This window comes from Heliangelus exortis, chromosome 6, assembly GCF_036169615.1.
Source record: "Heliangelus exortis chromosome 6, bHelExo1.hap1, whole genome shotgun sequence".
NCBI classification, from domain to species: Eukaryota; Metazoa; Chordata; class Aves; order Apodiformes; family Trochilidae; genus Heliangelus; species Heliangelus exortis.
Window position 1 is genome coordinate 2,367,781 of NC_092427.1, and position 20,395 is coordinate 2,388,175.

Below are 20,395 nucleotides of genomic sequence, written 5' to 3' on the forward strand. Positions count from 1 at the left end.
TTTTTCCTAAAAGAGAGCATTATGAACAGAACACATGATTAACACAATTTGAAATTCAAATTGTGACAGAACTGCAGAAGGTGGTTGTGTAACTACTTACAGAATGTTTTTGCCAACACTCTCTTAAAACAGGTCGCTTCTTTTTGTGAACTACAACTTCCTGCATGTCTTCTAGGGAGGGGTGCTGGCCAATTTCTTCTTCAAATGGCAACATGTACTCATCTACTGGGCCTGTGGAGGAAAAAGAAATTGTTAGAACACCCCTTTTTCCTTAAAGAAAGGAAAAAAGACTGGTATGTTAGAACTTTAATCCATACTCTGAATCCTACAGAGCAGGTTACTCTCTGTTGCCATTAAAAGCTCACAGGTCAGCAGCAAGTGGTGACCCAGCTGTTAATAAAGGGGAGGTTTAATTTAAATATTTGGAATAATTTCTTCACTGCAGAGTGGTGAAGCTTTGGAAAAGGCACTGGTGGAGTCACCATTCCTGGAGGGGTTCAAAAACTGTGTGGATGTGATAGTTCAGGATGAGCCTTAGTGGGCATGGTGGTGCTGGGTTAATGAGGTCCTGTCCAACCTCCACCATTCCCTGAATGAAGCAGCAGTGACAGTTCCAGGAGGTTCCAAGTTTGCTGTCCTGCTCCTGCTCAGCTCCCAGCACTGCTCCCTGCAAGGAAAAGCTTCCAAACCCAAGGGCAGAGAGGCTCTGGGATCCACAGCTTCTCCCCTGCCTCTTCCAACAACTCCTGGCTTTGGCAGGACAAATCCTCCTCCTCCTCCTCCTCCTCCCAAGGATCCCATTACCAAGCAGGGACCTCTTGTGAACACTTCCAGTGCCAGGAGGCCCAGGACAAAAGCACTTGTGTGAAGGGCTAAGTGTAATATTGCCCCATGAGGGCACCAGAGGGACAAGGCTGAGCTACAGGTGACAGAGGACACATTTTATGGTATTGGAAGAAATATTTCGTGCTGTCAGATGAACAAGTGTGAGAAGAGAAAGGAAAAGACTGGGAAAAAAAAGACTGGAAAAAAAAAAGAAAGAACTGAGTGAGGGTAGAGATGATTCTGATGAGAAGCAGCAGGAACCTTCTGGAAAAAACAACCATGTGTTTGCAGAAGAAAAAACCCTAGAGCTACACAAAGGCATGGGTCAGGAAGGCTGCTTTCCTGCACTCGTGTCTGGAACCAAAACTTCACCTGCCAGAGCCCTGCAACAGGCTGGAGTATGATTTAGGTGCAGCTGCTCTGCAGGCCAAGGAGGAAGGGACAATCAACAGGGAACGTGGGGCTGCCTCAGAGACTCTGCAGATTGTCTCAGTCCTGTTAGTAAACAGCTTAACATTTCTAAAAGGGTAAAACCTCCCCGGTGGCTTCCAGTCTGTGAGGATTTTTTCCATTTTATATATAAGCTATATAAAGCTGATATGTATCATATATAAGCTATCAACAAATGATTAGAAATTCTGACATATATATGAGCTGAACTCGTGGGACATTAATGACAAGGAGGAGAAAAAGAGGGCCAGGGGGCACTGAACTTCCAGGGCACAGTCCTACCTCTGGTAAAAGCAGAAACAGAAACTTTTCTACTTCTCCTTGTGACAGGTGCCCTCCTGAGGCACTGAAGAGCAGTTCACCACCAATCAAGGACAAGGGGGTGTCCTGCATGTGTTCATAAGCAGCTAGAAAATGACTGACTCCATCAGTGCTCTTTGTAATAAGATACAAGTTGATCTATAATAATTCCTCATCTTTCAGCCTTGCACTCCCTTGCTGCCTCAGGAACCTGACATCAACACTGGGTCACCCAGGTCCATCACTAGCAGCCAGGTTCTTTCTTTGTGCTGAGGTCTAGAGAGGAAAACACCAACTTCCCAGCAGGTGCTGAAGGGAAGGTTAATAATCTAGTCTGAGCTTTTTGTAGGAAAAGAAGAAATACTTTTCAGATAAACTGCCTGGCACTGGGACTGAGAGGCTGAACTGGGGAGGAATCAGACAGATCAGCTTGAGAGCTGCCCAGGAATTTTTTCCTTAGCACAAGGACATGTGAATCCATGAATCAGAAAAATTTCACCTGGGATTCCAAATGCTACAGAGAACAAACCATGAAGTGGTTACATGATGTTGGTGTTTCCCTCATTTCCCAGGACATTTTGTTACCTGCCTCTACCCACCTTCTGAGCTCCTGCTTTAGCTACCCCTCCCACACTCAGTGTTTCAGCAGATCAGAGGCACTGCTTACCATCTGCAGCTGTGCAGCGTGATGCCAGTTCCCAGAGGACCAATCCCATGGCATACATATCTATCCTCAAAAATGCATCCCTTTGGAAGTTTATAGCACCTTCTAGCACCTCAGGAGCCATGTATCTTCGTGTACCAACCTAGAAAGGAAGGGAAGCACAAAAAGTTGTACACTAGGAATTAACCACTATCACCACTCTAGCTGGTGCCAGCTGTAACACTGCTGTCCATGGCACCATTTTCTGTCCAAGACCCAAAATTGCCATGGTTGTACTTGCTTAGGACTAATTCCTGCAAGTTTTTTTGTATTCTCACATCCAGGAGGTGGCAACAATTCCAGGAATCAACAATTGTGTAGACTGTGCCCTATAAAGGACACTTAAAAAGCAGGAAGTTCTGAATATATTTTAAAATAACACAGCTATAATGTATCTGTCACTGTCACACCTTGTTTTATCTGGTTGAGGATGTTCCTGCTCATTGCAGGGGTGTTGGGCTGGATGACCTTTAGTGCTTCCTTCCAACCCAAACCATTCTGTAATTCTACAGATTTCTTCCAGGCTACAGGAAGGCCACAATTCATATTTTTTCATGTCATAAAGATGTGAAACTTGCTTGGGTTTGGTTCTCCCCACATCGGAAGCAGTAAAAAAAAAAAAAAAAAATACCCAAGGAAAACCAGCTGCCAAAGGGCAATTTATACTGAGAAAGTTACATGAAATCACTCAGACAAAACCACCCATGAAATGCAGACTTTGGGAACATCCCTTTTTCTGGGCTACAGTCAAGGCTGGAATTGTGTCATCTGAATAAGTCAGAGCAGATGTGATGCCTGAACAAGTTCTACTCCACTGTTTGACCCTCATGGTTTCTCTAAAGCAGTGCTGCTGAGGTTTTATAACCTTATTGTGAGGATGATATTCTTGTCACCCAACCATAAACTGTCAGGTTCTGCCTAAAATTAAATGCATTTCATTCTCCAGAAAGCACAAAGCTCTAAGCTTGGTATTTTAAAAGTACAGGGTACTAAAACAGCTCCCTCTTGTATGACAAGTGCTGTTGTCACTGCAGGACAGCAACTGTTGCTAGGTCAGAAAGTTAGAAACTGGGGAATTATTCCCCAATTTCTGAACAGTGTCTCAAAACAAGGTGTAAAACATGGCATTGTGACTCTTCCTCGTCCAAACCCTTCAGTAAGAATGAAAATAATTCTGTGAGAAGAAAGGACAAATTGCCACATTTCTTAAAGGTCACTGAAAACAGGGTTGATGACAAGAGGATCCTGTGCATGAAAAATGCCTGAATTCTCCATTTCCATTCACATGCAGTCACCAGCTGCAGCATTTCTGGGAACACATCAGTATTTACCTGTCCATGGGTATCCCCTGCAGATTTTCCAGCCTCAAACTTTAAAGCTAGACCAAAATCAGCAATACAAGCTGTAAGATTATTTTTCAGCAGCACGTTCTTGCTTTTGATGTCCCTTTCAAGGTAAGGAAAAAAAATAATTAGAAATCTTCCACAAGAAATGCCACATCAAGTTCTAAGGAAAAAGCAATAAAATAAACCAAAGAATGTTGTAATACAAAAGACCATAAAATTATGAAGCAGCTCATTTCAACAGCAACAAAAAAAAATAATATTCAAGCCTAGAAGTGCACTTGCACACCTTGATTCTGAGGGGAATGGAGCAGACCACAACTGGAACTGTTATTTTATGCTTAAAAATACATATGAATTTATAAGCATGTGATGCAGAAAGAGAATGAAACAGTTACTGAACACAGCTCCATACTCTTTGTTTGTAATACTTTGAAACATCAACCTTGAGTTTTTCTAAGGAAACAGACAATTTCCTGCAGAAACAGAAGATCATGGAGTTGGTCCAGGGATTCCCATCCATCCCATGTGCACCTTCCCCCCTCCTCCCAGTCAGTTTTACTCATGAAATTTCAAATTCTACACAACCTGTGGTTTTTTTAGTCTCTCTCTTTTTTTTTTTTTTCTTTTCCCTCTATATTCTCCATCTTTTGTTTTCATTACCATTGGAATTTCAGCCCCTACTTCTACACCCACCTCATTTAAAAAACCAAAACAAAACAGCAATTATCCTGGCCAATTGGCACATCAGCACCTACAGTAAATGTTTAACCTGAAAGCTTTCACAGTTTTACTTTAAATTATAGATATTAAAGTGTTTCAAGTAGCTGCAATGCCAATTATTTCACATACAGCAGAGGGAACTTTAATAATAAATTGTATAAAGAAAGTATTTATGATAATGAACACAATCACCACTCCAAGTTCTATAAACCACCACCTAGATTTTTGCACAGGCTGCAGCATATTTTTCTTCTTGATAATTCTGGAAGGAAGATGGCACAAAATAATCATTTGAACACCTCCTATCCATCCCTGTTCCATACCCCTGAGCTCAAAGCTGACCACGAGCCATCCCGTGGCAGTTTTTTCCCCTACCTGTGTGAGATAGCAGGTTTATGTCCATCTTTCAGCCCTGGAATATCCTCGTGGAGATAAGCCAAGCCTCTAGCCATAGTCTGAGCAATATGACACAGCTCATTCCAAGAGACCACGTTAGCCTTCAGGAAGTCTGTTAATGAACCCTGCAGAGGGAAAAAAGAAATAAAAAACCCACAAACCCAACACAGTTACAAGCTCGTTCCCACTCTCATCTGCTCCTAAGGAAAACACCAAGCACAAAATGCCTGCCTGCCCTCCTGCTCCTGGTGGGCCATGGAATTATCCAGGCACATCCACAATCCACTGCTAGACAATAAAAATTCACTTTTGCATCATCTCTAATCCATGGATAAAATCCAGATGCATCCACATCACCCCAACGACGAAAAAAAAAAAAATAACTGAAGTTTGGCAGCCAATGGACTGCACTTCACTGTCAGTGGGAGCCAGGCTGGAGATGTTTTCCTTTTTCCAGACAACTCTGCTGCCAGGAGGGGGATTTAGAGTCACAAAAAGCTACAGGTCACACCCAAATTCAAGATGCTGCTGCTGCAGGGTGTGTGTGCAGTTCCTAAATCCAAGCACCTCCAGTTTCACACAGTGAAATATTCTAAATAAAGGGATAATGTCAAATAACACTCTGGTCAACCCACAGCACTTATCTCCAAGCTCACTCCTCCAGCCTGCTCTACAGGCACATTTGCATGGATTTGCATATTGCCCAGTTGGTGAGATGTCAGTTACATGTTACTGTGTGGAAAAGCAGCAGAAAAAAAGGGAAAAATGAGCAAAGTGCTGTCAAGCCCTAGGGGCTGCACTTTAAAAATATTAAAAACTCCTTTTTTCCATTAGAAGCATCTCAGGTGCCATCTTTGCAAGGCAAACAAGGTATTTCAAACTCTTAAGACAAAAAAAATCAAAACATGGCAAGAACCTTTCAGAAAGGCAAATAATTAGTTTGCTATAATCCACTCGACTGTAAAGATCTGTCCAAAAAATTTCAATTTTTGGATAGTTTTCTTTTTCTCAGTGATTAAAGCAGAGGTCTGAGTGGGACAAAACCACCAGAATGAAGAAACTAACATTCAGTACTGGGAATATGATCCATGAAACAGCCCCAAGGCACGAACACACCCAGCCTTACAGATCTGTATTTGTGTTTTCCCAGCTCTGCTACAGGTAACATCTCCCTAATGACCCCTGCACTCTGCCACTGGCAAGTTTCAGTTTGGGGCTTTTTTAATTTGCTTTTCTTCTCACAACTGTGACACTTTTGTACATTAAAAAAATACAGACGGGTAAGAAAAAACACAACAAAAAAAACCCAAACAAAAAAACAAAGCAAAGCCCAAACAAACAAAAAAAAAAAACCCAAACCAAACAAACCCCAAACCAACACAAAAACCCAAACCCAAAAAACACAAAAACCCAAACCCAAAAAACACAAAAACCACAAAAAACCAAAAACCACAAAAACCAAAAAACACACAAAAACAAAAAAACACAAAAACCCCAAACCCAAAAAACACAAAAACCCCAAACCCAAAAAACACAAAAACCCCAAACCCAAAAAACACAAAAACCCCAAACCCAAAAAACACAAAAACCCCAAACCCAAAAAACACAAAAACCCCAAACCCAAAAAAACACAAAAACCCCAAACCCAAAAAAACACAAAAACCCCAAACCCAAAAAACCCAAAAACCCCAAAACCAAAAAACCCAAAAACCCAAACCCAAAAAACACAAAAACCCCAAAACCAACCAAACAAAAAACCCAAAACCAACCAAACAAAAAAACCAAAACCAACCAAACAAAAAACCCAAAACCAACCAAACAAAAAAACCAAACTAAAAATCTGGACAAAACAAAGCAGCCAGTGTTGTCCTGACTCCATTTATTTGTTTCCTATGGTGGTTATCAGAGTTCAATTGATAGCTATTACTTCATTCTTATAGACACAAGTAAACCAAAACTAAAGCTCTACAATCTTTACAAAATTGAGCTTATTGAATTAATTATTGAATTCAGGCATATTTAACTGGGGGACTTCAAAACACATTCAAAAAATCATAGAATCCTAGAATCCTAGAGGTTGGAAGGGACCTGGAAAGCTCATCTAGTCCAACCCCCCCTGCCAGAGCAGGGCCCCCTAGAGTACATCCCCTAGGAACGTGTCCAGGTGGGTTTTGAATGTCTCCAGTGAAGGAGACTCCACAACCCCCCTGGGCAGCCTGTTCCAGGGCTCCGTCACCCTTACAGTAAAAAAATTTTTTCTGATATTCAACTTGAACCTCCTATGCTCCAATTTACACCCATTACCCCTTGTCCTCTCACTGGTCACCACTGAGAAAAGCCTAACTCCATCTCCCTGACACTCACCCCTTACATATTTGAAAACATTGATGAGGTCACCCCTCAGTCTCCTTTTCTCCAAACTAAAGAGCCCCAGCTCCCTCAGCCTTTCCTCATAAGGGAGATGTTCCACTCCCTTAATCATCTCAGTAGCTCTGCGCTGGACTCTTTCAAGCACTTCCCTGTCCTTCTTGAACTGAGGGGCCCAGAACTGGACACAATACTCCAGGTGCGGCCTCACCAATGCAGAATAGAGGGGGAGGAGAACCTCTCTTGACCTACTAACCACCCCCTTTCTAATGCACCCCAGGATGCCATTGGCCTTCTTGGCCACAAGGGCACATTGCTGGCTCATGGGCATCTTCTTGTCTACCAGGACCCCCAGGTCTCTTTCACCTACACTGCTCTCCAGCAGCTCAGCCCCCAACCTATACTGGGACATCGTGTTGTTCTTCCCCAAATGCAAAACTCAGAAAAAAGCAGAATAGATTTGTTTTCTAAACCAACTCCTCTATTCACTGAAGACTGATGGCTGAAAATAAATTAATTAATTTAATTCAGATCCAATGAAAAGAGTTAAGCTACGAGGAAGCAAAACCCATTCTAAATTTTATTGGTTGTCTCAAGCTGAGCTTTGTGACAGATTTCCAGGGCTGTTCTTTTTCTACCATGACCATAAAAAAAAAAGGGACCTGCACCCACCTTCTCATGAAATGCTGTAATTAACCAGAGATCCACATCAATGCTGGTGCCTCTTTTCTCTGCCCCAATGAACTGCAGAATGTTGTCATGCTTCATCCCAGGCAAACTGTAAATTTCATATTCGTTCTGCCAGGATTGTTTGTCCTTGAAAGGAGAGAACACAAACCAAGTCAATCCCCTAATAATGGGAATCAGAGTTACTTCTCCCAGCAGAAGTTTCTTCCTGTGATTTACTGAGTGTTTGTAAATCTGTCAAAAAGACTGAAACTTTTTTTTTTCCTCTGGCAAGCCAGATTTACACCCTGAAACCTCATCGTGTGCACTACTAACATTTTGAGGCTGATTATTTTAAAAGTGACAAATGTTTAGACTAACAACAACCTTTGTGCTGAAACACCTTCCTAACATCTTGAAAACTCTGTAAAACTGTCTCTCTCTGCATCTATTATATATTCACATCATGTGGACATCACCTGAGAAAGCAAACTTGTATTTGATTGATCTTAAGAACCCTATAAAGAGTTGGAGAGGTTCAATAAAATTTGTAAACAAAGTCTCAGGTGTGATTTTTGCTATGCTGCTGCCTGAAACCAGCAGAAACAGCTGTTCATTTCTTCCAGAAGGGTAAGAACCTGCAGATGAGTTTATTCAGTTAATCCTCAGGAGACACAAGGACATCTCTTCCCCTCAAGCAGCAGTGGGAGTTTTTAATAAATGCAACATTTCTCCTGCTGTCACTGGGTGTGATCACTTTGGACTCTCTAATGAGAATGGATCCTGAAATTGTGAGCAGAACCTGCTCTAAACCAGGGCTTTCAAATTGCTGGCAAACAAGCAGTGTTTCACTTAACTGAGGAACATCTAGCTGGAAAAATCCCTTTAAAGGTTTACATTTCAGGACTTTCCTCCCTGAAGTACAATTAAAGTACAATTTAATTTGAAAAACAAACAAATTCTTCTCAACTGATCAAGAGATGTGACAGCTGCTTAAACTATTATGCCAAAAAACATTTTTTTAATGACTGGAAGCATATATAAATTTCACAGTTTGTTTCAATAACATTTGTGGCATTAAAATAAAGATTTTATTATCACAAAGCTCTACCTGCACATTTTTCAGCTGAAGACATGTCCTGCTTTAAGAATTTCTTTGACTTATTGAGCTTCATAGGATATATTAAAAATTCTTAAAACCCAAAGCATCTCACTTGTGCCTGGAAAAGCTGATTCCATGTTGTTATATTTCACAGGAACTTCTGCTCACCTGAATTGGGAATATTTTGACTGCAACATATTCATTCAGGAGCTGAGCTTTCCATACACAACCAAATCTTCCTCTGGCTTTGATCTCCAGTAACTGCAAAGGCTTCAAACCCATCAGTGGTGAAGGTGGTGGTGGTCCAGGATCCTGCAATCAGGATGAAGCCACAGATAAATTAATTTTGCTGTTTCCAGGTGTTATCTGAGGTGACAGCACTGGAAAGAAAGGCTGGGAACCTGACAGAGCTTTGGGGTCACCCACTCAGCCCCCTGGCAACACATTCCCCAAACAAACAAACCAGAACCAAAACCAGTGACCCCTTCTCCACAGGGAAAGAAAATGGGATGGAAAACATGCTCAGCATTGAAGTGCAAGCAACAAAACAACAGCCACAGTGGAAATCTGTCTGACCACATGTAAAAGCACAGCAGGAATGAAGGAATAAAGATAATCAAGCTTTACTTGTTACTTTTCTTCAAGTGACAGAGTTAAAAGGAGCACCTTTGATATATTTAAGGTTTGGGGGGGGGATTTTTTTGTTTGTTTGGCAGCCATGTGACATGTTTAACCCTTAGTTCCACAGCCTGGTGACACTGCCCAGCCACCCAACCACTGCCATGTGCCCGACACTGCATTCCCTGACCCAAGAGCTGGGAAGCAGAAAACCTCTACCCCAGGAATGTGGCAGAGCTGAACCAAAGCCCCTCACTGGCTGCTGCTCCCACCACTTCAGTCCTCACCACCACTGAGCTGATCCCAGCACAGCCCCACTGCTCCCCAGAAACACAAACTGGTTTGGGATGGAAAGGATCCCTTCAAGATTGTCCAATCCAACCCCTGACTGGTTCTTGAAAAGAGAGCAAGGAAGGATGGAGCATCCAAAGTTTCTTTCAACTGGTGACCAAAGCTGAGACTTATTTCTCACACAGCTGCAAAGAAATGAATTATCACACAATCCCAGACTGGTTTGGGTTGGAAGGGACCTTAAAGCCCCCCCAGTGCCACCCCTGCCATGGGCAGGGACCCCTCCCCCAGCCTAGGGTGCTCCAAGCCCCATCCAACCTTCAGCACTGCCAGGGATGGGGCAGCCACAGCTTCTCTGGGAACCTGGGACAGGGGCTCAGCACCCTCACCCCAAACAATTTCTTCCTAAATTGTCACCTGCCCTCTTCCAGTTTGAAACCATTCCCCTCATCACCCCATATCCTTGGACAGAAGTCCTTCTCCAGCCCCTCAAGGCACTGGAATGCTGCCAGATGCCTGCTTGGACTTTTCCAAGCTGGGATGTAAAGTTCCAACCAACATGCAGGTGGCCCCAGGAGCCCATCTCAGCAGAGAGGTGAAACCCCTTTGCCTTCAGAAACTCCTCAGCCCCACGCAGAGAGCAGATGTGGGGCAGAGGAAACCAAACATCACCATTTCCCTATGTGAAGAACCCACTTCAGCCTCCTGATCCACTTCCATCCCTCCCAGCTTGTGCTCATGCAGCCAGCCAGCAGGTTCTTGCCATGGGAATGCTCGGCTGAATCCCAGAAACAAATGGAATTTCACTTGGGAGGTGACCTGGGTGCATATCCCAGTATTTGTGCTTTCTTGAGCTGCTATCCCAGCAATTCCTATTCCAATGTCTCCACCAGCTGAAAAGTCCAATTGCAGGGGACAGACAGCTCCCACCCAGCTACCCACATAACCACCCAGCCAGCCTCTGCATCCCAGAATACTCCACAGAACCCAACACCATCTCTTCTGGCTGTTCCCTGATTTTCTGCAGGAAAAGAAGTCAAGTTTTGGTCTGTAGTGGTCAAGAAGCCAAATCACCAGGAGTGGCACTGGGGGATGCAGCTCCACCCTTCCTTCCACCACCCCCCCAAATTAGTTTAAGCCACAATCTGTTCCTCAGCCCAAATTACTACAATTCCCTACAATTTAGTACAAATGCCAGCAGCAGTGTGAGGACAGACTGGATGGGAGATGGGAGGAGGGTGAAGGGCTGAGAAGTGGCACAGCAGCTCTCCTGAGCACACAGAACTGTGGCACAAGTCTCAGTGTCACATGAAAGAAAAAAAAATATATATAAAAGTGAGAGGCTGATATAATTTTTTAATTATATCCACACTGCAGTATACAATGAAAAAAGCCCTGAATTCTACTGTTCAAAATCCCCTCCAAAACACACATTTGGTTTCTTTTCCTTCCCAGAGTCACAGCTGCAATGCTGTTTCAGAGAGAGAATAAAAACCACTGAGATGTTGCTTCTAGGAAACAAATGAGAGTGCTCAGTAGTGAAGTATTTGAGCACTTGAGTCAGCAACACAAAAATCTTGTGCAGGTTAAAGAGGCATTTTCTGAAGGGCTGTGGTTTTAAGTATACTCTGCTCCTGTGAGAATGGAGCAAAGTGCTTCTGTATCCAACCCCAGCCTGGAGTAGTTTAGGTGCAGAAACAAAGAAATCACTCTCTTGGTTTTTATCAAACACACACATTCCTCAAGAACTAATTTCTTAGGGATTCACAGCACCTTCAAGAAAGTGTAGCCTAATTCCACAAGTTATTAACTGTGAGAGAAAAAGTTTGAAATCCAAATTAAAGACACTAAAATACCATCCTCAAAAAAACCCCATTAAATCCTTTCATAAATGTGCCATCAATAGATGCTTCAATTTGTTACATCCCAGTCACTGGGGTTTAACACAGAAAATAAAGTTCAAGAGTTAAGTTTGCCCCCTCGTGCTGCCTTTCATCCACTGCCAAAGCCTTTTATGAGTATCCTGGGCACCAGGGAAATCCCTGTCCTCAATCTCTAACAGTTACAAGTCCAGCTAGAAATGATGCCCAAATTTACTCCCCAAAGCCCATTCTAATTTGTAAAAAAAAAACCCTGGTATTTTTAAGAATCCTGAGCTCTGTCCTGGGGATTTAACATCAGCCCCTCAGACAACTTTTTCAAGCTGTGAAGCAGTGACCTTAATGAAGAGCCCAATCTGTGGGATGGAAACTCCCATCTCACTTCACTTGAGTGGCCAGACCAGGTCCCTTGGCTCTTTGTACCCCTCCACCCAAAACACCTGACAGTATTTTCAAGCACATTAAGAGAATTTTTCTCAGCCATCAAGAAAACAACCACTTCTCAAAGATCTGATGAAAAAATTTACAGCATCTACCCCAGGAACTCCTCAGTAAAAAACAAAAGTGATGTTTGGTACTTCCACATCAGACCACACCACTTTTGATATACCTGAATTCCCTATTTCCTAGAAATTCCTGGTGTCTCAAACCTTTTCCCAATACCTTCTCTAGCCACCTCCTGTGGTTCCCTGCATGTTCCCTGTTGTGCTGAAACACTTCTACAAAGTCAAAACTTCAGGTTTTCTAATCAGCAGTATCCCACATGCACAAAGCAAACCCAATCCTGGCTTGAAGGGGAAAGTAGAATTGCATACAACTAAAAATAATCCTTTTCCAGGTTTCTTTAATTTTTTTTCCAAAAGAATTTCTTTAAATCAACAAGCCTCTCCTCTAAAAAGACATCTCCTATTTTTATACAGCAGAATTCCTTGATGGGATTTTCAACTTGCTCTACTTCTGAGCACAAATGTTTCATGTGTCAGAGGCATCATTATTTTTTATTTGGCTTTTTAAAATCATCTCTGTGGCACCGAGGATGATGAAATAATGTGAGTAAAGATACTGGGGATATATATTAGCTTGCCACAGCTGTCAAAAAATAAGGGCCCAATTTCCCATTCCTCAGCTTTCCCTCAGCCTGATTCTGGTAGCAGGCAGCAAATCAAGGCAAGACCTCATCTTGTCAGAAAGCTTTTATTTATTTGTTGTCAAAAGCAGGTTAAGCTTTCTGATAATTTAGAAAATTCAGTTTGCAAGGAGGTGCAGGGTAACAAAAAGCAAGGCAAGGCAGAGGGGAAGCAGGGTGCTCTCTGGGGAGCGATGAGCCCAATGTCAGCACTTCACCTTCCCTAAGCCATGCCCTGTGCCAAGGCTGGGGCAGTCAGGAACCATCCTGCTTCACAGCTGTCAGCTCAAAGCAGAAGCAGCAAAAAAAACCTGAGCAGAAGTGACTGGGTCAGAGGATGCTGAAATACCCATCACTGAGCACAACTCTCCCCTCAAAGCCATGGAGAGTTAAAACCAGAAGCCTGGGTTGGATGGTGACCTCAAAATCCTGGGTATCTCCTTAGGTTGTGCCTTGTATGGTTTTCAAACCTCAAAAAAAAAAAAACCAACCTTTTTTGGGTTTTTGCTGGCTGGGAATTGCAGTCAGCTGCCAGGTAGCACATGCAAGTCACCCCAGAGGAGCAGAGGGAGAATTATTGGTGGAATAGCAACTTCCAGAACAGGTTTCCTGAAGCCTTTCCATGAATGGTTCTCCAAGGTCAGGGAGAAGCTTAACAAATAAACATGAAACTACAACTCCATCCAAAACCTGACCCACTCAGCAGGTTCACAGCCCCAACCCAGTCCCTCAGCACTGGGGTTTATTTCCAGTTGTGCCTCTCACGTGGCATCTCCATCAGGTGATCCATGATGTACAACACAGGGGAAGGAGGGCCAATTAATTACCCAAAACTCTAATTGCTGTACACGAACACTTCTCTTCCCAACTCCAAAATATCAGCAAGTTTCCAAGCTTTCTATGCTAAATGGTGCAATATTTCCCCCTTGGTTACCTTCATTCCACAGCTTCCACTGTACCACAGCATCACTGAACTGGTTTGGACTGGAAAAGGACCTTAAAGCTCCCCCAGTGCCACCCCTGCCATGGTCAGGGACACCTCCCCCAGCCCAGGGTGCTCCAAGCCCCATCCAACCTTCAACATTTCCAGGGATGGGGCAGCCACAGCTTCTCTGGGAACCTGGGCCAGGGGCTCAGCACCCTCACACCAAACAATTTCTTCCCAAGATCTTTCAAACTGGAAGACATTCCCCCTCGTCCTATCACTCCATGCCCTGGTACAAAAATCTCTCCCCAGCTTTCTTGGAGACCTTTAGGTACTGGAAGGCCACAAACTGCTATAACACAGTAGAAAAAGAGAGATATTAAAATAAGTAGGAAAAAAAAAAATCCCACAAATTCTCCCACTCCTTTCCTTTTGGGTTATTTTTTTCTTTTAAGTGAAAAACAATAAATAAAGGTTGGTCTTTCAGCAACCACTAGCAAACGCAGCAGTCCTAGTAGAAGTAACAGGATGACCACAAGAATAAGACTGAGAAACATAAAAGGAAGGGACTTTTGAAGATGATCAAGTCCCCAAGGGCAGGCAGTGGACAGGCAGGGACACCTCCCACAGCCCAGGGTGCTCCAAGCCCCATCCAACCTTCAACATTTCCAGGGATGGGGCAGCCACAGCTTCTCTGGGAACCTGGGCCAGGGGCTCAGCTCCCTCACAACAAAGAATTTTTGCCAAACAGAGTGGACAAGTTCTCACTGACAGAGTCTGATGAGCAGCTGGGGTGCTCCCTCCCTTTCCAGCTGGGGCCTGGTTCATTTTCAACCAAATCATTGGTAATGGTAAGATCCAATTACAGTAAAAGGAGCCAAAAAATCACTGAGCTTTGTATTTATCTTAAAACTTAATTGATCATTTTTACCAAACATATAACTTTTACACAGCAACAATTTTTCTCTTTTTCACCTCACAAAATCCTTTATTTTATCATAGATTGTAAACTTACTACCCAAAGTAATATAAACAGAACAGATACTCTAAGGCTGTTACTTCAGCTCCTTCCCTAACTGGAAGGAAAACAGTAACACAAATACAGAAGAACCTCTTAACTCTTTAGATGCAAGATATTCAGGAAAATATTTAAATATGTCCTTTCTGTCCTTTCTTCTAAATTATTTTAAGGCTATTTTAAGCTATTAAAGACCTAGAGAGACAATGGAAATTAAGCCTTCATATTACAACTCAGATCTTAACTGTTTCAAAATTCAGTTTTAAAGCCTAGCAACAATACCCAGGTTTTTGACATGCAGCTTTCAGTTACTTGTAGCTTCATGTGAAGCATCAGTATTTTAATGCAAGTAAAAATAACTTCTGGCCAGTGGAAAAGTCAAAAGGAGTGATTTAATAGTGAAAGAATATTTTCTCCACAGATCATCTCTTTCTCCAAGCTCCTACATCCCATAAAACCCCATCAGAGTCACAGGATGAAGACCACAGAGCTGAGCTGAAGGCATTTCACAGGTGAGAGGAGACAACAGACACCCAAAGACAGGAGACATGTGGGGCAGGAGATGGTGTTTAATTCCAGGGCAACCCACAGACTGAGACCCAACAAACCAACCCCACCTGGGCTGTTTCATCACCAAACCTTGCAGATATTTAACTCAATAGCCTGAGGAAATACAGTGAGTTTTAAGAAAGCTGTGAATGGACTGAATCTGTGTTTTTTAAACCATGCATGCTCACAAATTGCTTGTCCAAAATACTGAAAAAAAATAAAAAAAATTGAATTCATACCAAAACAACTTCTCACATGTCCACAGAAAGTTCCATAACCATGAACAAACATCAATGCATCTTACCTCAATCATTATATGAAAGGCATGCTTGTAGAGGGGAAAAAAACACAGGCAAAATAAATTACTATTTATACCAAGATGAAAAAACCCAGCTTATTAGAAAGGAGACAAAATAAACTGCTTGTGAAGTAACAGCAAAAATATTCATGGGGACAGCAATACTTCCCTGTACTAAAAGATCATTTAAAATAAAAAAAGCTCACCATTGATGTGTTTGCAAAGAAAAATGTGCAAAAAAATTTAGTTAGCTGAATTGATTTCTTAATTAAAACCAGAATTGTCTGTTAGAGGTGTATAAACAGGCATGTTACTGCAAAACCAGTGTATAAACATGCAGAAAATTAAACATACAGACACAGAAGTTATGCAAACTTTTTCCTTGTTATGCTCCCAGCCGTACAGGAGAGGGCAGCGTTGCATTTCTGAAAATTCCCTGCAATTACATCGCTGAGGAAAGGGAAAACTTTTGAACGTCCAAGTTGCAACTAAACCTGAAGCAAGTAGGTCATCATCTATTAGGTCCTTTTTACTCCATTTTATCAAGAAATCTGACAGTTTTAGGGGTCCCACTTGCACCTGAAGGCACTGTACCCAGAGAAAGGGAGATTTCAATACTCAATATTCAATATTCTTCCAAGGAAGTCTTTGGGCTGAAATCCATTACAAAAACTTCAGTCCCAGAGCACTGTCACTGAAATATAAAAGGCACTTTAATGCCATGAGCTCATGTGTGCTGCTTTCACCTCTTTTTGTTGAGCAACCTCACTGCCACTCCAGCAGAGAAGCACTGAGCCACCTTCCCTCCTCCTCCTGCATTTTCTGTTTTTTTTTGCCTGAGCCATTTTCTCAGTCCTTTAGCATTTGCTCACACAGATGCTGCAAGAGGATGGAATTCAAACACTTGGAGGATTGGGCTGCCACCTAAGAGCAACCATCCTGTTCTTCACCCTTTCCACATTCCTTGGATGCTACAGAGTGTAGGGCCATCAAGAAGCTTTTTTTTTTTTTTCCTGCAGTTGCAAACTGCCCAGCACACACTTAGCATTAACTAAATAATTAATATTGCAAGGGCTGAAGTATTTCTTGAAGGTTGGATTAGTTGGGAGCCAGATTTATAAATACTGGAGCAGAGCTTGCTGCCACTGCCAGAGCACTCAGGATCATCCTTTCCCCACCCCAAGAGTCCAAAGTAGATTTTTGTAGGACCTGTACAGCCCACCAATATTTTGGGGCACTTTATAAGGGATAAAAAAACCTCCAGACCTTCCATGCTTCCTGTATTCCTTTTCCAGAAACAGCAGCCAAGCAAAATAAAAGGATTACTCAGTCAGGGAGTCTGATAGGCAAGGGATACTGAAGAGAGGAACAGAAATCTCTCAGTCCTCCTATTTCTACTGACCCAAGGAGTCAGAGAACAGGAAACTTAAAAAAAAATTTAAAAGCTTTGCTTGTATCAAATACTTACTCAACAAATGTCCTTCCTGTGGATGAAAAAATTATTAGTTATTTGTTCAGGCCTATTAAAACTCTTCAGCTCCTGAGAATTATGCAAACTCCTCAGAAATAAGAAAAAAGATGTGAATCAAACCTTTTTTTTTTTTTTTTGCTCTTATCATAATGAGAAACTGCAAACATGGAACTGTAAGAAAGAGTCCTCTCCCCTGCCTCTCACTGCTCTCTTAGGGGCATCATCTTCCCCCAACACTGAGAAATTATCCAGGAAATTTTTCAGAGAGATTTAAGCACATCACAGATCAGATTTTAAAATCATTGTCCTTCCCCTCAGACTACAGACCAGCACCTCAGGCTTGGCACTAGAAACCCAAGTTAATTTAAGCAAATCTATGCTTTATTGTTGCAGAAATTTATAATCACTGTCATGAAGACAAAGGGGGAGCAATGAACACCTTCCACACAAACACCAAACAGGTGTGATATCAACACATTAATTGCCTGAAAACTCCTTTTAAATGTTTTATTGGGGAAACAACTGATATTCAGTAAACAATCAGAGAAAAAAAAATATATTGTGGTTTTTCCCATTTTTTCCCCCCACTAAAATCTATTTAATAAAGATGGTGTTCAAAATAAATGCAAATTATTGTGTAAGAAATTAACTGTGCTGATTCCTTCATTTGTTCTGAACTAGAGAGATCTGCATCTTCACCCTCATCAGTCCCTTTGGAGGATGGAAGGTAAAATTAAGTTGGATACCCTGTGAAATGCTGAACTCTCATCCATTTACTTTCAGATCCCCTGAAAGACATCAGACTAAAACACTCAGGAGAGCAGATCTGAGGGCATGCTGCAAGCTGGACTTCATTACAGAAAATGATTAAAAAACCCCTTGAAGGAGAGTAGCCAATTGCAGGCTTCACACACATCAGTATTTCAGCCTCCCTAGGATTGTTCCAAAACACCACCCAAAATTACAAACTAAAAGTGGGTCTTCAAGAATGCAGACTGGTTTGAATATTACTGTTTACAACAAATGAACAGCAGCAAGAAATTCTTCAAGGTAAATTAAATATAGGGCTGGCAAAGCCTTCAAGTGCCTTGTCAGTCACTCAGTGCCTTTTTGCCAAGTCAGAATTTAAGAGGGTAGGAGCCCAAGCACTGCCTCCCCCCAGCCAGATCCACTCACTACAGGGGAAAAACTAAACCAACCTTTTAATAAACCAGGAGTAAGGTGAAGCACTGAAAGCATCCTGTTTATGAGGCAATGCTCTGCTTGATCAATGCAGAAGCACAAAGGAACTTCAAGTTGACTGCAGAAATAAGTTTGGAATTTATTTTGTTTAAATTTTAACTGCAGCTTAATTGGAAAGTACCATAAGCCTGGATTTTGTATTTTCTTACCTCTTGAAGATTTAAAAAGATACAGCTGCATGTATGGTTTTTATTTAAATGGAGACAGCTCATTCTGAAAGCAAATTAACAATTCAGGGAAGTGCTTTTTATGACATTTTTTTTTAAGAAGCTCTCAAGATTTAGAACCAAAGTTTTGGGCATTTGGTTGTATACTGGGCAGTGGAAAAGCAGCACTGTTTCCTATTATTCTGTTTCCTATTATTTGTCATCCAAATTCTTCCCCCTCTTAAAAGTTTTAAGGAGTTACTTATCTATAGTTACAGGACTCCTTATCTCCCATAACTTTCCTACTGCATTCTCACAGTATTTGGGGGTTTGTGTGGTTTTTTTCCCCTTTAAACAACCACATCTGTTGTGCCCCAGGACCACAGAGGACACGAGCAGCTCTTTCTCCTGTGTCACCCCAGCTATTGATTGGAATCAATTCCAGAAGAAATGCCTGGAATGAGTCCTGCAGATATGGAATGCAGTCCTGAAGCATGTGAAGTCATGCACACATCTATCAATCTTGAGATCACTCAGCTATTCCTTTTTAATATCAACACTGCCACCCTTTATATGTTAATCATTCACTAACCACAGATGTGTACCCAACCTTAACTCCTTCCCAGCAAGCCACAAGCTCTAACTCAAGCTATTTAAAAAATAAATTCTTCCTCTTCTTGAGCTCCATCTTTCCTTTGTGGATCAGGTTGTTTTGGTTTTGTTTTGTTTTTTTTTTTTCCTCATTTCACATAAGCACTTGGCTTCTCCTCCACATATTTTTCAAGCAGCTATTAAACTTCTAGGTCTGGAATAAGTCCTTGCAAAAACACCTCTCCCTTTCTTTATTTTTCAAGTGTTATAATGTTGCCATTAAAATATCTACAGTATAAAAAGAAAAAAAAAAGTGGCTGGAAGACAAAAATGGCAACAATCTGAACACTTGATTTCTTCATTCTTCAGTACCCAACTATAATTTTCCTGGTGTGGCAATGGGATAAAGATTATCCTGAAAAATCTTAAATGCACCAGATACATTATTTGACATAGTAAAAATTAATTTAGAGGATAAAAAACAACAAACATTTCCCCATGTCAAGCATAAAATTTCTCCAACTACTTGCTGAAAACAAACCATTCAAGTTCCACACACAAACTCCTTAGCACAAGTTTGATGGCCTAGACCAGATGTCCAAGGTCAAAAACTGCAGCAAAGAGCAGTTCTTGTTTTACTCAATGTTCTTTTCTTATTAGTTCAACACAGATTTTGTTTTTCCCCTGCTAAACTTGCAGTCAGACCTGCAGTCAGGAGTTCAGTTCCCATCTGCCACTGTCAGGGATTTTTTTCCACCATCATTATTCAGCTCACGTTCTGGGATACTGTTTTCAAGTCATCATTTCTTAGAGCTGACACTGAAATATCAAAAATCATCTGAATGACACAGCTACCAAGACTTACTCATACTCAGGTGTCTTCAGGAAAACAGACACTGAAGGAGGACTGTCACAGAATGATTTGGGTTGGAAGGGTCCCCCCTCAAGGTCACCCTGCAGGCAGCAGGGACACCTCGACCCCATCAGGGTGCTCAGAGCATCCTCAAACCTCCAGGGAATATCCCCAGGGAATATCCCCAGGGATGAGGCCTCAACCACCTCCCTGGGCAACCTGTGCCATTTTTCCACTGCCCTCATGGGGAAGAACTTTTTCCTAACCTATCAAAAACCAGAATGATCCAGCAGTGAGGGGAGGCAATGTGCAATCAACCCAAATCAGAGTGGTTTCAGATGTTTAAATGGTTCTTAAACCTTGGTGCACATGACCCTGCAGACCAGGATTCCTGCCCAAACACACAGGACTGGTGAGGTTGGTACCATGGGGCCAAAAAAAGACCCAAAATGAAGCCCAGACAAGACTGCTGTGCTCAGCACAGGAAACACCAGGTGAAAAACTGAAAGGGA

At 42.1% G+C, this 20,395-nt stretch overlaps 1 protein-coding gene across 2 annotated transcripts in view; it reads right to left on the minus strand.

Annotated features, from left to right (window-relative positions):
* Positions 1-20,395, minus strand: part of ACVR2A (activin A receptor type 2A) — a 66,286-nt gene that overhangs the window by 4,426 nt on the left and 41,465 nt on the right. The window contains exons 5-11 of one of the 2 annotated variants that reach the window (XM_071746392.1): positions 15,587-15,610; positions 9,044-9,187; positions 7,780-7,923; positions 4,720-4,865; positions 3,610-3,724; positions 2,243-2,381; positions 101-231 (exon numbers count right to left, since the gene is read on the minus strand). In XM_071746392.1, coding sequence (XP_071602493.1) covers positions 101-231; positions 2,243-2,381; positions 3,610-3,724; positions 4,720-4,865; positions 7,780-7,923; positions 9,044-9,187; positions 15,587-15,610 — 843 coding nt within the window. The remainder of the gene's footprint in view (positions 1-100; positions 232-2,242; positions 2,382-3,609; positions 3,725-4,719; positions 4,866-7,779; positions 7,924-9,043; positions 9,188-15,586; positions 15,611-20,395) is intronic. The other variant, XM_071746393.1, reaches the window with a different exon arrangement.